The sequence below is a fragment of the Rhinopithecus roxellana genome, chromosome 11 (genome assembly GCF_007565055.1).
Source record: "Rhinopithecus roxellana isolate Shanxi Qingling chromosome 11, ASM756505v1, whole genome shotgun sequence".
In the NCBI taxonomy this organism is placed as follows: Eukaryota; Metazoa; Chordata; class Mammalia; order Primates; family Cercopithecidae; genus Rhinopithecus; species Rhinopithecus roxellana.
Window position 1 is genome coordinate 3057891 of NC_044559.1, and position 19121 is coordinate 3077011.

General features: G+C 43.1%; 1 protein-coding gene across 5 annotated transcripts in view; it reads left to right on the plus strand.

The window, feature by feature from the left end:
- Window positions 1-19121, plus strand: part of VSTM4 (V-set and transmembrane domain containing 4) — a 138791-nt gene that overhangs the window by 64999 nt on the left and 54671 nt on the right. For all 5 annotated transcript variants that reach the window (XM_030940070.1, XM_030940069.1, XM_030940066.1 and 2 more), the window contains one exon: window positions 332-393. In XM_030940070.1, coding sequence (XP_030795930.1) covers window positions 332-393 — 62 coding nt within the window. The remainder of the gene's footprint in view (window positions 1-331; window positions 394-19121) is intronic.

Sequence of the window (19121 nt, forward strand, 5' to 3'; positions counted from 1 at the left end):
GGCTAGGACGGAGTCTCCCAGGGAAGGTCCCAACTTCAGGCTTCACTGGGTGCATCTGGTTCTCACCTGCACACCTGACATCCATGTGGCTGGCAGAGTTTTATCCAGAGTTCTTTTGTTAACCTTGCTGAGGGAGACGACGACATGTTCAAAGACTAGGGGAGGATCACCCCCACTGAGGGGAACCTTCTGACACCTAGATCTGAAAGTTCTTCCATGGGACCAGGAAGGGGTCTGAGACCTCTCAGAATATGTCCCTGGTGCTCATGATGTGTGGCCACTAAGTATTCTGGGAGGAACTGCAAGCTAAACCCTTGACCTACTTCCACAGCTCCGATAGCCCCCACGTTCCATAAACCGAAGTTGCTGAAACCACAGAGAAAAGTCACCCTGGTAAGTAACCATCTTCTGTATTCCTTGTGTAAGCCTCAGACACAATTCAGATTCCAAAACGGTGCCTTTATTAACTCAAAACATGCAGAAAGTTTTAGAAACTTTTGTCCCCAAACAAAAGCATTCTCTCTTCTCGGGTGTCAGCTTTTGAGTCAGCCTTTCTCCATACTTAGTTCCCAGAGTAACTCTTTAAAAATCCAAATATTTTCTATTATAAATGCTCTGTTTCAAAAGGGAGAAAAGCCATATTCAGAAATGTATAAAATAGAAAGTGGACCTGCTTGCATACATTTACCTGATAGTTACTCCAAAGAGACTGCTGCACATGTTTTCCATAAAATATGTCATAGCTTTTGATTTTGAACAATTTTAGATTTATGGAAAAGTTATAAAGCTAGCACAGAAAGGTCCCATGTACCTTCATCCACCTTCTCTTAGTGTTGGCTTCTTACATAGCCGTGGTACATGTGTCAAACTAAGAAATTAACATCGGTTCATTACTATTAACTACACTTCGGACTTAACCAGATTTTGGTCTACCTGCTAATGTTCCTTTTCCGGTGCAGGATCCAAATCCAGGATCTCACATTGCATTTAGTTGTTACATCTCCTTGCTTTCCAACCATCCAAGACAGCTCTGCAGGCTTTCTTTTTCTTTCATGGCCTTGACACTTTTGAAGAGTAGTGGCCAGTGATTTTTTAGAATGTCCCTCAATTTGGTACTCTCTGAGGTTTTCTGAGCATCAGAAATGGGGTGTATTAGTCAGTTCTCACACTGCTGTAAAGATACTACCCAAGACTGGGTAATTTGTAAACAGGTTTATAAAAAGGTTTAATTGACTCACAGTTCCTCATGGCTGGGGAGTCCTCGGGAAACTTACAGTCATAGTGGAAGGGGAAGCAGGCACATCTTACATGGAGGCAGATGAGAGAGGGTGTGTGTGAGCACAGGAAAAACTACCATTTATAAAACCATCACATTTCATGAGAATTCACTCACTTGTCATGAGAACAGCAGGGAGAAAAGCACCCCCTAACCCAATCACTTCCATCCCTTGACACATGGGGTTTACAATTCGAGATAAGATTTGGGTGAGGACACAGAGCCAAACCATATCATGGGGTTACGGATTTTGGGGACAAACAGCACAGAGGTGGCGCTGCCTTCTCATTGCATGGTATTGGGGTGCATGACATCAATATATCTTGCTAATGGTGATGCCCATCTTGATCACTTGGTTAAGGTGGTGTCTGCCAGGTTTCTTTACTATGAAGTTACTATTTTCTCCTTTCCAGACTCTATTTGTTAGAGGCCAGTCCCTGAGTCCAGTTCACATTCAAGGTGAGGAGAGTTAAGCTCCACCTTAAGGGAGGCGTGTCATGAATTTGTGGATATGTTAAATCCACCACAGTAATTAATAAGAATCTTAGGGGAGATATGTTAAGGCTTGCAAATATCTTGTTTTTCCTTGAACTTTTGCCCACTAATTTTGCATTTATCAGTGGATTTTGCTTGCAGCAGATTTTACTGTGATGCGCTAAGGGTGATTTTCTATTTCCCTTAATCTTTCTAGATGTATTATTTGGAATTCTTCTATAAGGAAGAGTGGCCCCCTTTTCTCATTTGTTTATTAGTCAGTAATTCCTTGATATCAATATGGATGCGTGGATATTTATTTTTTAGTTTTTAACTACATTATTATTTATTTTGTTGTTAATATTGTTCAGCAGTTAGTTGTGTGTGTGTGCATGAGAGAGAGAGAGAGAGACTCTCAAAGCTATGCTAAAGTGTGTACGTACTGCAAAGGGCCAAGACAATCTTGAGAGGGGAGTGCAAGGTGGAGGATTTATATGCCAATTCTCGAGATCTACATTAAAGCAAGTGTTAGTAATACAATGGGGTATTAACATAAGGGCAGACAAGTAGACAAAGGAACAGAATAAAGAGCTCCAAACACAACTGTATAGGATTGTCATTTGATTTATGACAACAGTGACATTGCAGTGCAGTGAAAAAGATATTATCTTTTCAATGTATGGTGACGCGTTTGTTGGATATCCATATGAAAAAAAGATCTATAGCCCCTACTCTACACCACACACAAAAGTTAACAGGAGATGGATCATACACATAAGTATGAAAGGTACAAACAAAGTAAAGCTTCCTGAAGATAGCATTTCTTCCTAATTTCAGAGTAAACAAAGATGTTTTTAAACAAGACATATAAAGCACCAACCATAAAGGAATGGATAAAGAAATCTGGGATATATTAACATTTAGAACTTCTGTTCTGATTAACGATACCGCTAAAATAATGAAAAGGCAAGCTGCAGATTGGGAGAACATATCTCTATGCATATATCTGCCGAAGGTTTCCCTCCCTCTCTCCCTCCTTTCTTTTCTTTTCTCTAATTTTCCTTCCTTCCTTCCTTCCTTCCTTCCTTCCTTCCTTCCTTCCTTCCTTCCTTCCTTCCTTCCTTCCTTCCTTCCTTCCTTCCTCTCTCCCTCCCTCCCTCCCTCTCTCTCTCTCTTTCTTTCTCTCTCTCTTCTTCCTTCCTTCTTTTCTTGTCATTAATTTTCTTTTCTTTTCTTTCTTCTTTCTTTTCTGAGACAGAGTCTTGTTCTATCACCCAAGCTGGAGTACAGTGGTACTACCTCGGCTCACTGTGGCCTCCACCTCCTGGGTTCAAGTGATTCTTGTGCCTCAGCCTCTCAAGTAGCTGGGATTACAGGTGCATGCCACTATGCTAGGCTAGTTTTTGTATTTTTAGTATAGTTAGGGTTTCACCATGCTGTCCAGGCTGGTTTCAAACTCATGGCCTCAAGTGTTCCTCCCATCTCGGCCTCCAAAAGTGTTGGGATTGCAGGCATGAGCCACTGCACCTGGCTGACCTGACAAAGGTTTCTTATCTAGAACACATGAACACCTACAAATCAATAAGAAATAAAAAGACAGCACTACCAAAAAATGGGCAGAAGGTTTAAATGTGCACTTGACAAAAGAAGATATACAAATAGCCAGTAAACTCATAAAAAGTCCGTAACCTCATAGGCATCATGGCAGTGCGATTTAAAAGCATAAAGCCAGTTCACATCCACCAGGATAGTTAAAATGAAGTACTTGTGCAGTTTGTTTTTTGCCTGTATTTCTCTGATCCATTTGGAGTTTAGAAATGGATCCAATTTTATCTGTTTGTCAGACTCTTTTTTATTTTACCTTATGCCTTCTATTTCAACAATCATTATTTGCTAATTTCATCACCATATTCTAAACAATTATATGAACTTATTTATTCTTCTTTTTTTGAGTCCAGTGTCTTTCCCTTCATGACCTTTACTTGCCTTTCCAATTGAGCAATTTGTCTGTGAATGGAATTCTAGATTCATAAACTTTTTCCACTAGGTGCAGAGAAGTAGGATAAGCACTTCATAATGCGTTTCTCTGAACTTCCTGTATTGCTGAACATAAATGCCAAACTCATGACTGTCACCTATAATTCCCCATATTATTCGAGCCACATAGGTAATTTAAACTTTCTAGTAGCCATTAAAGGAGTGAAAAGTAACAGATGAAACAGATTTTAATGATACAGTTTATTTAACTTAACATATCAAAAATATTATCATTTAGTCATGTAATCAATATAGCAATTATTAATTACATATTTTCTATTATTTTTATTGTGCTAAGTCTTCAGAATCCAGTGTCTATTTGACACTTACTGCACATCTTAATTCACAGGCACAGTTCCAGTGCTTAGTAAACACATTTGACTAGTGGCTACCACATTGGACAGTGCATCCCAGAATGATCTAGCCCCCACTGCTTCTTTGACATAATTTTTACTACCATCCCTCTCTCTTGTTTCCCTTCAGCCACACTGGCCTCCTTGCTAATCCTTAAATATACCAAACATGCTCCTGTGTCAGGGCCCATGTACCCACTCTCCCCTTTTCCTGGAACGTCCTCCCCAGGATCTGCCCATGGCTTATTACTCAGCCCCTGTGGTCTGTGATCAAACATCATGTAATGAAGGAGCTGTCTGGATAGCCTATATAAAACGCCACCCACCTTGACATATTTTGTGTTTATATCTATTAATCATCCATCTCTTCTACCAGGCTACAAGATCCATGAAGGCAGGGAGCTTGCCTGCTCTGGTTCCTGCTGTATTCTTCATGTTTAGAAATGTGTTTAGAGCAATTGATATTTGTTTATGATTCTGCACACCAGCCCTGTTGAGTAGGTTCTGTAATATTACATCCATAGTTGGGTGCATGAGCCTCTGAGAGTCAGTAAAGTGAGAGATGGGTGACTTACCCAAGGTCACACGGCTGTGGGTTGCAGTCAGGGCTTAATCTGAAATCTAAGGTTTTTACCAGCACATTGGAAGCTTTGCCTCAGTGTGGAGTCTGGTCCTGGCTGCTCTCTATGCATGATCCTGAATGCCTGTGTGGCTCAGCCTTGCTCTTGTCCTTGCTGTTCTGTGCTTCACCTGCTTTTTAAAGAGAGTCTTCTTTTGCCTGCAGTGAACTGTGGGTTCTAGTAGACTTTTCATATAGTGGGTTCCATTTGGTTCATGTTATAAAAAAATCCTCATCAATTCTCCTCTGTTGACTATACCATATGGTTCTTAAATGCAGCAGCAAGCCTTTTGGCTTATTGACCATTGGCACTCAGTGGGCTTTTGGAAACTGTGGAGCACAAAGGCTAAAACAATCAATTTCCCTTGGCCTTGGAGCATCCCGGTTCTCATCTCTGACATTCAGTTTCCTGCAGATAGACAGGCTAAGTTCACTGTCCTCTAGACTGTGCGCAGCACTGCACATCTGGGTGTGTGTGTTTGTTTATGTAGCTCTTTTAGATCTTTTCTTTCTAATTCTGATATTTAACAACTACCTCAAGAGTGACTACAGAGTGACTACACTTAATTTCCCCACCTTATGTTCTCTCTAAGTTGCTCAGGACTTATTGTTTCTAATCCAGTCTCTTACCCCTGCTAATAACAGAAACAACTGTATGTTGAAGTTTCATTGATATGTCCCAGGGATAGATCAAAAAAGTGCTTTTGGCATGTGATATTATTTAATTCTCACAATAAGATTTTTCCATTGCCCCCTATAAGCTTTGCATGTGAGAACAAACAACACTCAGTTTAAGAAACATGATCCATACCCATAAGGTGTAATGTCATCAGTCTTCAGGAAACAACTTTCCCCAGTGCACCTGGGTGGACCCACCTCTCATTTATCCATTAAACATGAAAATCCTTTGTGTACCTCTTGGGTGCAAAATGCTATCTTAAGCAATTTTTTGCAACTTACAAAAATATCAGATTCAATAGAGGTTTAAAATATAGCTCTGGTCCTGACTACAAGTTTTTTGTTTTTGACTTGTGTGTTTGAGCTGATGTGCTTCTCTGGGTGGGGACTTATCATAGGAAATTCTCAATTTTCACAGATAATTGATTGGGATGGTTATATGCATTTCAGAAGGATTCTTTATTTTATGGAAGTATTCTCAATAACAGTTCTTTAAATAACAGATTTTCCCTTGATCATTTAAAATATGAAGAAATTGGAAGTTTTTATACCAAATTTTCCAGAAACAAGGTCAATTTGGAAACTAGTTTACACCTATAACAATTCATAATAAAGACAAGAGCTGACCTCAGCTGGGCCTCTATCTGACCATTAGTTTAGAGTCAAAAATATCAGGCCTAGCATCTGCAGGTTTTGGTGAATATCAAGATTTATTTTCCCAGGAGGCCAGCATTGACCTCAGTCTCAGTTTGGTCGATATTTATCTCTTAGATCAATAAGTCTTGATGGTAGCTAAAACAAAAGTCAATAGTCGCCTGTTGACTCACACAAAGTTAGTGGATAATTTAGAAAATAACTTGGAGACATCTTATTTTGGGGGGCCTGGTACCAATTTAGGTGTCTAATTCTGTAATGGTTCCATGTTGCCCCAGTCTCTGTAACACAGTGCTTCCTGCTGTGGTCCTAGGACACAGAGCTCCCCAGCCCCGCTGTCTAGAAACCAATCTGACCACCTCCACTGACTCATTGACAAAAAGTGGGAAGACTCACAGGGAGAATCTCCATTTATCAGGCACCTATTGTGTGCCACTGCCACATTAGATGATTTATAGGCTCTGGGTGAAAAGCACATATCTTTGTGCTTGCAATCCCCAGACCATTAACAAGTGGGAATCTTTTCTTAGGTTTCCAAGACAACATTGCATTTTGCAAGAAGTGTGTACTCTAGACATTAACAGTAGTCAGAAGTTTTTAAAAAATGGTAGGACAAAAGAAGAAAAAGGTGAGGCCAGGCATGGTGGCTCACGCCTGTAATCCCAGCACTTTGGGAGGCTGAGGCGGGCCGATCACCTGAAGTCAGGAGTTTGAGACTAGCCTAGCCAATATCGTGAAACCTCGTCTCCACAAAAATTACAAAAAAATTAGCTGGGCATGGTGGCACGTGCCTGTAATCCCACCTACTTAGGAGGCTGAGGCAGGAGAATTGCTTGAACCCAGGAAATGGAGGTTGCAATGAGCCTAGATCGTACCACTGCACTCCAGCCTAGGCGACAGAGTAAGACTCTGTCTCAAAAAAAAAAAAAAAAAAAAAAAAAAGAAGAAGAAAGTCATTTTAGACATTTTAAAATCAAGGTATCAGAACTGCTTTTCCTTTTTTTTTTTTAAATAAAACAACCAAGCACAAAAACCTGCTTTCAAAGTTCTGCTAATCAGATAATGAGGCCACGTGGATCACACAGGCACTTTCTATCTGACAGTGTGACCAAATTGTCTAATAAACATTTACAGTTCCCATATGTCAGTGCTCCCTCATCCCCTTGGGGTGAGGCATTGGCCCAAGCATCCCTTGAAGCCTCCTGGGGCCGTAGGAGCTAAACCCTCTGCAGCGAAGCTTCGGAAGCCTTGGAGCTGATTCACACACATCCAGGAAAAGCTGTCATTGCTTCCTTGTTTCAGAAGACACTGAGAAAGCCGGAAGTACATTTGATCTATTTTTATTGCTTTCGGTCAGTTATTGATTCAGAGGCCAAGTAGAGGAACTTTTCTGTGATGTGGAAGCAAAACCTCAGAGTTAAAGGAAAAACAGCCACAGGACACAGGACTGTTACCTGAGTTGGGAAGGAGGGCAGTCAGCATCTCAACATTAACTGGAAAGTGGCAAGTGTCAATCTTGGGGTCGAATGAACTTGGATAGGCTCTTCCATGCCTCATCATCAACCATGCCCTCCTCCACAAACGGTCACCCACACCTCACCTGCAAGTCCTCCCTATCCATAATTAAGCCCTAGGATCAGGGCTGAGGGGGTCAAGCCACCCCTGTTCTTTAGAGAGAAAATGATCTCTGTGAGCCAGAGACGAAAGACATAGGAAACCAGGAGCGCCACAGGCTTAATCACTGCACATTTCCCAGGGGAGCGCTTGCATCCTGTCTTCCCACTCTGATCCATCCTCTGCATGGCTGCTGGGGGATTTTTCTAAAACACAGCTTCATCCGTGTCATTTCCCTGTGTAAATGGCTCCCTCTCGCCTCCAGGATGAGGCGGCTTCCTGTGAGTAGTGGCTGGCCCTCATCATAATCTGCCTGCGCTCCCTCAGGCCTACCCCACGCAGGACCCTCGTCCTGCTGAGACCCCAAGCAGTCTAGGTCCTCTGTTCTCACTCACGCCCACCTAATCCTCCCGCAGAGCTGCTGCTCAGCTCCAAGATGTGGCTCACTCACCCCTTCTTTTTGAGGCCTCCTCACCTCTGCCTCCCACTTCTCTGGAATCTAGGTTGGTCTTGGCATCCGAGTGAGTTGTGCCTGTTCACGTCAGTGACCTGCTTGTAGACAGTTCTTGGGGTACTTTTCAGTTCCTCTGTCCTGGGGGCCCCCTTATGGTCCACCCACCTTTGTACTTGCAGGTGGTCCTGAGAGGCCTGGGCCACCTGGTTGACTGATTTTACCCCTGGCTGTTGCTTCTCCCCAGGTGGTCAGGCTGCCTCCCCCTCCACCACTGCCCTAGAGTGTTGGCTTCTCTCAGGCTGTCTTCTTGAACACATTCACAGGCACAGCAGCCATCTGTGCAGCCCATTGGTCCCCTAACTGGGGTCCTCAAGCCAATTCCAGAACAACTCTTCTGACTGTTGACCAGACACTCCCCTGGAGGGCCCGCAGGCACCTCAAATCCACCATGACACAGGCACACACGGAGCTCATGGCCTGCCCCACACCTCAGTGTGCATGGGATATCCCGCCTTAGCCCATGGCATTCCCAACTAGAAGCTAAATTGTGGTAAAATACGCCAACAGCAAATGTACCATCTTCATCATTTTTAAGTGTACAATTCAGTCATGTGAAACACACTGCCATTGTGGTGTGGCCAGTCTCTAATGTTCTTTTCATCTTGCAAAACTGAAACTCTGCACTCAAGAAACACCCCCAGCCCCACCCACCCAGCCCCTGGCTTCCACCATTCTACTTTCTGTCTCTATGAATTTGACTGCTTTGGCGACCTCATAGAAACGGAATCCTGCAGTATTTGTCTTTTTGTGACTGGCTTATTTTGCTTAGCATAATGTCCTTATTCATTCACGTTGCTGTGTGTGTGAGAAGTTTCATTCTTCTTAAGGCCTAATAATATTCTATTGTATGTATACACCACATTTTTTGTGTCCATTTATCCCTTGGTGGACAATGGAGTTGCTTCCGTCTTTTGGCTGTTGTGACTAATGCTGTCATGACCATGGTGTACAAATATCTGTTTGAGTTCTTGCTTTTAATTCTTTTGGTTATATACCCAGAAGAGGGATTGCTAGATCAGATGGTAATGGCATTTTTAGTTTTCTTGAGAAACTGCCACGCTGTTTTCCAAAACAGCTGCACCATTTTACATTCCTACAAATAGCACACAGGGTTTCAATTTCCTCATATCCTCACCAACACTTGCTAGTTTCCTTTTTTTGTTTTTTATTTTGTTTTTTTTTTTTTTTTTTTGATAGTAGCTATTCCTAATGGGTGTGAGGTGGTATCTCATTGTGGTTTTGATTTGCATTTCCCTAAAGAGTGATGTTGAGCATCTTTTTATGTTCTTGTCGGCCATTTGTCTATCTTTGGAGAAATGGCTATTCGAGTCCATTGCCCATTAAAAAAAAATGAGGTTATTTGATTTGTTGTTGTTGTTGAATTGTAGGAGTTCTTTATATATTGTGAATTTTAATTCCACATCAGTTACATAATTTGCCAAAATTTTCACCTGTCCTGTAGTGACTTTTTCGTTCTGTTAATTGTGTCCCTTGATTTCCAGAAGCTTCAAATTTACATGGGAACTGGTTTTAAGTCAGGGAGAACCAGTCTTACCCCTAATGATGTCCTCAGTAGGGAACCTGGAATCACTAGAGTGCCCCTTTGGCCAATGTATATGGAGTGAATGATGAATAATGTTTGCATGGGAGGATCTGTGGATGGAACTTAGTCTGAGTTCTCCCTGCTCCAATTGTGGGCCAGAAGGCCAGGCACCACCTAGGAGCTTATGGGAAAAGTAGAATCTCCGGCCCTGACTCAGACCTACTGAAGTGGAACATGCAGTTTACAAGGTCCCAGATGAGTATGATAAACAGTAAAGTTTGAGAAGTGTGACTCTGAATAACTTTTCAAACCAAGTAGGCACCTCTGGTAGGGTCAAAGCTGTCAGGATCCAGAGTCGCTGCCACCCACCTCCAGAGAAGACTGTGCTTTCACTTTAGTAAGACAGGTCAGGCCCCTGGGGAGAAAGGGAGTTGTCTTATCTGTCAACAAAGAGAAAACTAAATATAATAATTCTAAAAGTCCTTGTGACTCTCTAATTCCTTCAGACTTTTCCAGAACAGCTCATCCATACGTTAGCCAGGTGTATGTAGCCTTGCCCCATGATCTCCTAGTGTAGCACTTGGCCAGGTGACCAAGACTTACTTACCTGTGATTCTCTCCAGCTTACAGTCCACAGTAAGCCTCCCTCTTCTCACGGAAACCCAGAGATTAGAGTGCTCAAAATGGACAGAAAGGAAGTAGTTCATTCATCCTAGTTCAGAGAGACCCTGCTGTAGGAACTGCCTCCTCTGTAGCGCTGTTGAAAACCACAGCATGGCCAGCCCAGGGCTGAGATGCCCTGCCTTGTTCCACATCTGCCAGGTGTTGGGAAGAAGTTTCTTCCCCCAGCCCCAGTTTTCACCATTGAGAATGTACTGCCAGGGCCAAAAAAGAATTTGTCTCTTATCAGTAGCAGAAAAGGACTTTGAAGCACATTAGAAAGCAGTGATAGAATTCTGAGAGGATTTTAATAATAACCCAAGTCCCAGCAAAATTATTTCCAGAGGACATGCATTTCAGGTTTCTTGAAGGATGTTTATAATAAGCCAGAGAATTTCTCTTGTTGTCGTTAATGTGCTAGAACTGGTTTCAGTTAAATATTACATGAAAAGGATATATTAACCTGCATAAAATACGTTCATAATCTCAATTTAAAATTAAAAAGAAGAAAAAAGCCACAACCATATGTACAATATATTGCCCCAAGTAAAAGCCTTGGGAAAAAAATACAAACTTTGCTTGTATCACACTAGTACCATTTTTGCAGAGATAAAATTTCTATGCTCCCCTAGGTGCACATGCACAGCCCATTATTGTCGCGGGGAGTTATGTATGTCAGCTGGAGGGAAGAACGGATGTTGAGGCTTCAGAAGGGATGGGCGTGCGGAAAACAAGCCATTTGCTTTCATGGCTTCCTCCAGTCTAGAGAGAGCAGGTGTCTCAGCCTTCGGTAAGCCGGATGTGATCAAGATCATACCTCCCTGACATTGGAAGTGAGAATATCCTGTATCAGGAAGTCTGTTAACCTTGACAGAGGGCTGTCTTTTCCCTGCAGGCCACACAGTTAGTACCAAGGCCCCTCTACTGCCTGCCCCTGCCAACACTTGCCTGGCAAGAACCAGGTCATGTGCTTCTCAGGTGTGTCAGAGACCAATAGAAATTCACTGGGGCTCTAATTTTGTTGAAGATGGGCTAAGTGACACAGTTACTTTCAAGGAGTCTTTTTTTTTTTTTTTTTTTTTTTTGAGGCAGAGTCTTGCTCTATTGCCCCGGCTGGAGTGCAATGGCCATCATTACTCACTGTAGCCTCAAACTCCTCGGGTCAGCTGATCCTTCTGCCTCAGCCTCCCAAGTAGCTGAGACCACAGGCACGTGCCACCACATCTAGCTTTTTTTTTTGTAGAGCTGGGGTCTCGCTATGTGCACAGGCTGGTCTCAAACTACTGGCCTCAAGCGATCCTCTCACCTTGGCCTCCCAAAGTTCTAGGATTACAGGTGTGAGCCAGTGCCTGGCCTCAAGAAATGTTTTAAGACTGAGTAGCTCCTTAAGCTCTCCTTAGGCCTCCCTTTTGGGAAACAAAGGGAATCCTACTGCAGATTGCTACCAACAGAGTTTGCCCCACTTTGTTCTAGAAGGGTAATGTGGCTTTGTGCTTTGAGAAGGAATTGGCCCCCTCAGGACCATGTGCTTCTCCTGTTTAATGCATCATTGATTCATTCATATTGCTTTCCCAGTTTTCTATTTATTAATTCCCCAATAATTGTTGAGCGTTGACAGGCAGGGGCCAAGGTGCCAGAGAGGCAGGAGCATGAGCCTGGAAGCCACCTGATCAAGATGAGCAGGTGCAGGGAGATGCATTGGGCTGGAGGATGGCCTAGGCAGGAGGCAGGCCTGCACATCCAGCAGGCCAGCCCATGGGTGGGCTTTCCTGGTTGTGCAGCCCACCCTGGTCCCAGGCGTCATGGTGAGGCTCCACTCTGGGGCAGGCTGTCCCCACGTGCCTGCAGGGACTGTCCCTCCCTGCAGAGCAGTATCTTGTTTTCCATCTCAGTATGGCTGATTTGCTGCTGTTATTGGGCACTTCATTTCTGAGATCATTGCACTGCTGGGAAATAGTTTTTAAAACTTTTTCTCTGCGTTTTATTTTTGAAATCTTATGAAACAATATCATTTCTGCTCACATTTTCAAGCCTATTTCATTTAAAACTTCAGTTTTGAGCACAGAGTACCTCAGAGTTACTAAAAGATTTTTTCAATCCCACATGGAGAATACTAGAAATGAAGTGCCATTTTGGAAAGACAGATAAACATCATCAACATATCTGTAACATCAAGCTAGGCACCCAAAATATCAGGAAGAAAATTTCTATGTGAAATTCTGAGTTCACAACAAACTGATGGTGCATTTAAGGAGATTTTTTTTTTCTAGCCAGAATCAATTCTAATTTATTATTATAACTTCTTAAAATTAAATTTATGAATTTCCAATGAGCACATGTGGTCACCAAAAGATAATAAGACACAGCCTCATAAATTTGCCGTGAGCGTGTTCATAGAAAGATGAAGAATAAAAATTATTAATTCAATCATATGTGCCCATTGCCAACATTGCGTTCAACATGAATTTAACAAATAAGCAGGCATGCCTACTGCTATTTTAGATTTGGTTTTAATGCTTGGTTTGTGCCCTGTACCTCATGTCTATGACCTAAAATTACTGTGATGGTGATGATGGTATTGATGATGGTACTGATTATGGTGATGGTGATGATAGTGGTGATGATGATGGCGATAGAGATGGTGATGATGGTGATGATGATGGTGGCGGTGATGATAATAATGGTGATGGTAATGGTAATAATGATGGTGATGACAGTGATGGTATTAATAATGGTAATACTGATGATGATAGTGATGATGATGGTGTTGGTAATAATGGTGGTAATGATGGTACTGGTGATGATGGTGACAATGATGTGATTATGGTGGTGCTAATGGTAATGGTGATGGTGGGAATGATGGTAGTGATGATGAAGAGGATGGTGATGATGATGGTGGTGATGGTGGTGGTAATGATGATGATAATGACGATGATAATGATAATGCTCACCCTTCCATGGCACTTCCCACATGCAGACACTGTTCCAGTGCTTACCAGGAGAAGCACCCCTTTAACTTTGAGACAACTCTTATTGTCTCCACTTCACAGATGAGTTAGCGGACGCACAGGAAGGTAAATACTAATACAAGGTCTCCCACTGGGACATGACAGAGCTGCTCCAACCAGGCACTTGGCCACAGATCCCTGTTCTGCCCCACTGCACTCTGAGCTCTGATGCCTTTTGTCAGAAGTACTCAGTAAAGTCTGAGTCTTTGGGTTTTCAGGGTGTTTTCTGTCTTGACCTCATTGGACAGTGGTAGAGAAGTAGGCTGGCAATCAGAATCTCCTTTAGTTAAAATAGAAAGTGAAATTATTCCTCTAAGTGGTCTCTGTCAGGAGTTTGGCATATATTATTCTAATTTTTTTTGCATATACAAGTATAGATCCGTATTTATGTATATATTCCCAATAGGTATATACCATCCACCCACATTTAGTGTGGGTCATGGCTACAGATTCTGACAAATCCATTTCTGTGTGCCAAGTTCACTAAAAATGGGAATGATTCTTTACACAACATTCACAGGTTGAACTGTTTTCTCATTAACAATGTCTCAGGCACATCTTTCTACATCAGTACGTATAGATCTACCTCATTCTTTAATTACTGCAAAGTGTTAAAGTATCATCATTTCTTTAACCAGTATCCAACTCTTGGCCATTTAGGTTGTTCTAATTTTTCACTCTTAGAATGGATGCTTTGGTAAATATCCTTTCACATTTAACTTTATGTGAGTATTTCTGTAGGAGAGAATTTTTTTTTTTTTTTTTTTTTTTTTTTTTTTTTTTTTTTTTTTTTTTGAGACAGAGTCTCGCTCTGTCGTCCAGGCTGGAGTGCAGTGGCATGATCTCGGCTCACTGCAAGCTCCGCCTCCCGGGTTCATGCCATTCTCCCACCTCAGCCTCCCGGGTTCACACCATTCTCCCACCTCAGCCTCCCGAGTAGCTGGGACTACAGGTGCCCGCCACCACGCCTGGCTAATTTTTTGTATTTTTAGTAGAGACAGGGTTTCACCATTCACAGGATGGTCTCGATCTCCTGACCTCGTGATCCGCCCACCTCGGCCTCCCAAAGTGCTGGGATTACAGGCATGAGCCACCGCGCCCAGCCAGGAGAGATTTTTAGAAGTGGGATCATTATGTGAAAGTATAGCCTCATTTTTAATTTTGATACAATCTGCCCAATTAACTTCCAAAAGTATTTTCCTATTTTATATTCTCCCACAAAAAAAAAAAAAAAGAAAAAAGAATCAGTGGCCACTTTCTCACACTGTACCCAATGGAAGATTGGAAGATATCCTCTCTCTCTTTCTCTCTGTCTCTCTAGTGATCAATCATCTACCTATATCTACCTATATTTTAAACTAGTAAGTTAAAAGACATGTGGAGATTTTAGATGACTCCAAGCAGTAGGACCCAAGTGTTCTACTTCTTAGTAGAGTGTTGTCATGGAACCCCTAGAGAAGCTAAAAGAAAGAAGAGTTTCACTGGAAAGAGGAGAGTGTCCCTGTCTACATTCCTGAGGCCAGGCATGTTGGCGTGGGGGTGCTAAAAGACAGTATCAGACTAGTTTTCTTTCATTTTGTCTTTTTCATTCATTCATTCAAAAATGGCTGCCTGAGTCAGATGTCTTCCTAGGAGTTGAAGTTGCAGCCAGCAGCATCCTCAAGCCTCTCTCATCCACTAAAGAGGGCACATACATTGGCACCTTGAAATTAGCTGTGGTAAGGGTAGTCACACACGAAAATCGGAAAATACTGCTCACATCAGAGCTTTCTTTCCTGTCAAACCTGTTGTCTACACTTATCCACGTGGCCCTGGTTGCAGCAGTAAATAAGCGACAGTCACTGCCTTTGGGGAGCCCAGTGGTGTGATCAGAGGCCGGCTCTACACCAGCCCTGCTGCTCACTAGCTGCTGGCTGCATTTTCACCACTTCTCCACCTTCATCTCTGTACATGTCGAATGAGGGTGATAATAAGGGTACCTTCCACATAGACTAGTTGTTGTACTAAGTAAATATTAGGTGCTATTGTCACATTCTTTAGTGGAGGAAGACAGAAGGCTACCAAATGGATGATACCTTATAATGCCAAGGAGTGATCTGTGCTCTGAGGGCAGCACAACAGGGCAAGGGGAGCTGGGGGTGGGGGGCTGCATTCAATGGGGAGGACATCATAGTTAAGCAGAGACCTGAGAGTGAGAGAATGAGACACATGGCTCTGTGGGGAGAACATCTCAGGTTGGGTTGAGAACACAGCCTGGGCAAAGGTCCTGAAGTGGACCCTGAATGAACAGTGCCATCCGGGGTGTGTCCAGGAAACACACAGAGATCCATGTGACTGGAGCCCTGGTCAGCAAGAGGGATATGTGGAGCAAGCCAAGGTCAGAGGCAGGCACAGGACAAGGTCATGAAGGATCAAGACCCTTATCCATGCTGATGTCCTGATAAGAATTCTGGATTCAGAATGTGATGAGAAACAACTGGAGAACTGTGTGCAGAGCAGTGAGTGACATGGTTTGACTTATTATTTAGAAGGATTATCTTTCCTACCAAAAAAATATAAAATAGCCAGATGTGTTTGGCCCTGCTCTGAGACACAGTGGTGTTCATTAGCGTTTAGCACATAATACTTTCCAAAATGTCTCAAAGTGTTTTCTTCTTTCTACCTCTAAATATTTCAGAGCAACGGACTGTTTAAACAATACTTGCTCATTATCTATAATGCAAATAGTAGCAACAGTAGTAATCAAACACTTGTATAGCATTTCTCCAAGCACATTACATATTTTAATGCATTTAATCCTCAAAATAACTCTATAGGATAGTTACTATTATGAGTCCCACTTTGTAGATAAGGAAATGGAGGAACAAAGAGGTTAAGTACCTGTCCAAGTTTACACAGCTAGTGAATGGCAGTCTTCCTCTCTCTGAGAGCACATGTTCCTAAGCAGGCCCTGGCACAATTAGATGGGTCTAGGAGAGTGTTAAAGACTGTGGTTGATCAGAATATTGAGTGTGTTCAAGTTTGCAAATTCTCAGCATGAACATCTATGTTGAAGTAGATAACCAAAGGCTCCCTTTTTTCTAAGCAAAAGCATCCTCTTGAACAGTACTGCCAGTAACAGTACTTTGAAAGTCAGCTGGGAATTCAAACATCTATGGTCCACAGGGGAGAAGAAATGAATGACCATGTTAGACCATGGAGTGGTTGCTGTGAGACTTTGAAAGTTCCAGGTATTAGGACTCTCCCCAAGAGCACTGTCTATAATCACATTTTAGCTTCCAAAACATATGTTGGTGAAATTGACAGGCATCTATCTGTCTGATAACTTGTAGAAACTTGAACCAATAAGATTTGGCCTTGGGCCTTTCTATGCCAGACTTAGCAGGCTCCCAAAAAGGTCACCTCTGCCTGTCCTCAGAGCAGTTAGGTGGTGACTTTCTGTTATGTCAAATCCATTCTGAGGACGCACTTTGCTGAACATCCTGTGTACTTTTTAGACTCAAAGACCTGAGGCGAATTTGCTCTGCTCATGATTTCTGAGTGAGTTTGTCCAACCCAAAGTGTCACCAAACGTGGAGAGGACTTGCACATCTTCATATCCATCCAGGACTTCTCTCCTGAGCTCCAGACCTTTTCCATTCCTCCCACTGTCCTAGGGCATGCTGGGTGACTGGCTCTCAGTCCCTGGGTGACCATGCAGAGGTGGGGTAGAGGGGGAATCTGGCCAGATATGAACTCAAGGCTCATTTGTACCTGAAGCTGCAGAGTAGGTGGGGCGTTTGGTGCCTCCTAGAGTGCCTAGGTCCCATGTGTCTCTGGACCCTGGGTCAAGGCACACCTAAGTCAGCCGTCACAACAGAATGCTAGATTTGGGAGTGCAACTGGATTCCAACTCTCACCTCTGAGTGAAGATCTACTATGAGTTATGCTGCTAGAGCCAGAGGTCCCAGTGGACCAGTGGCCTCCACTCCAAGGAGATGGTGACAGTAGACCTGGTGATGGCTCTAACGATTACCTCTGAAAATGCCCCTGGACGTCTCCAGTAGCCCTTGGACACTCAGCCTCATATTTTCACCTATCCAGCAGACAGCTCCGCCCAGGGGTCTGCTGCCACCCCACACACAGCCTGGCCCAAACAGAGCCTTGCAGCCTTGTGGCCTGCATCCCATGCCACCCAGAGGTGCACTGGGAACCTGGGGGTGAGGCTGTGGAGAGGGGTGCAGGGTCCCCTGGAGGCATTCCAGTGAGATTCTTTCCTTCCCCTCCATCACCCTCTCCCACCAGGGACAGCTCCATGTTTCTATCTTTGGGAAGTCTTGGGTTCTGTGGCCTCAAGTCCTCAGTTTCTCCACACCAAGCCAGGGCTCCTGCCTCTGATGAGGATGGGGCCAGTTCCCTTCTACCCCAACTTCCCCTTTAGTTGGAGCTCATACTGCCTGCTGAATAGTGAGGGACTGTTCCAAAATCTCAAACATTTTATGCCAGGGGATGTTCACTATTTTCCCTGTTGGCATCCCAGGCCTACTTCTTGGGAACAGACTGCTGTCTGCCTGTCTGCTCACCTGGATACAAGGCATTCACATCAGAGCATAGACACTGCCTCTGAACGTGCACTTGCAATGCCTGGGACTGCCCACGAGCATCTGGGAAGGACTGACTGGCTCTGAATCCAGACACCACCTGTAATCCAAACTCCATAATCACCAGCCCTGCCTCACAGGGCTGGCATGAGGATGGAGTGAGATGGTGAAAATTAGTTAGCGTTTTCTGAGTTCCGTTCTCAGAAGGACTGATTCTCAGCCACCACATTCTGCTACCTCCCAAAGCCACTTCTGGATTATGTCCTTTGTCTTGGAAAGGCATTTCTTTTGTTTCTTATTTTTATTTAACATATACATCATAGAACTCTATATTCTCTTTTCATAATAGGTTTAAATAAATTTGCCAATCAACACCCATGGTCCTTGAGATTAAGTCAAGCTCATAGCCAAGGTATGTTGATGATAGTAGGACTGATAGGCTTCACAGCATACTTTTCTCTCCTGAGTTGGGTCCTATGGAGACCCATTGAGGACCCTCTGTCAAATTGAGCTTTCTGAATGCACAGCCTCAAGCTCCTTGGTAGCCGTAGTTATGTGTGCAGTGGTTGCTGTTAGGGGAGAGTTTGTTTTACCAGTTACTCTGTTGAATAAAAAATGAGCACTTATCTTGCAGAGAGAAGAGGAAGTCTGCTCCTGATAATTTGTAATTCTCTCATGGGTAAATAGATTCCTGATAGTGCAGCTCTGTGGAGCTGCAGTCACATTTTTAAACTCTTAGGTGACGTTAGCATAAACATTCCATGTCCCAGTTATTGATCTGTTGCTGTGATAATGGTATTACCCAATTGAACTTTTGACATTGAGAGAACTTGCAGAGGCTGCAATTGCATTTTTCTTTTATTCCTGTGACTTAATTCAAGTTACACATCTAACTGTGATCTCTGTGAAAAAGTGTTGTTTTGCAGGAGTCTGCATAAGAGAATACTAAACTTCTCTCTCTTAGTAAGAATGTTAACTTCCAGCTTGAATTATGGAAAGACACCTACAAAATGAAATACTCAGAAACTACCCATTAAGAACTTAAAGTGTGTTATCTTCCAGAAAGGTGCACAACCTCAGAATTCCTTGAGGCTGACTTTTCTCGCGTTAG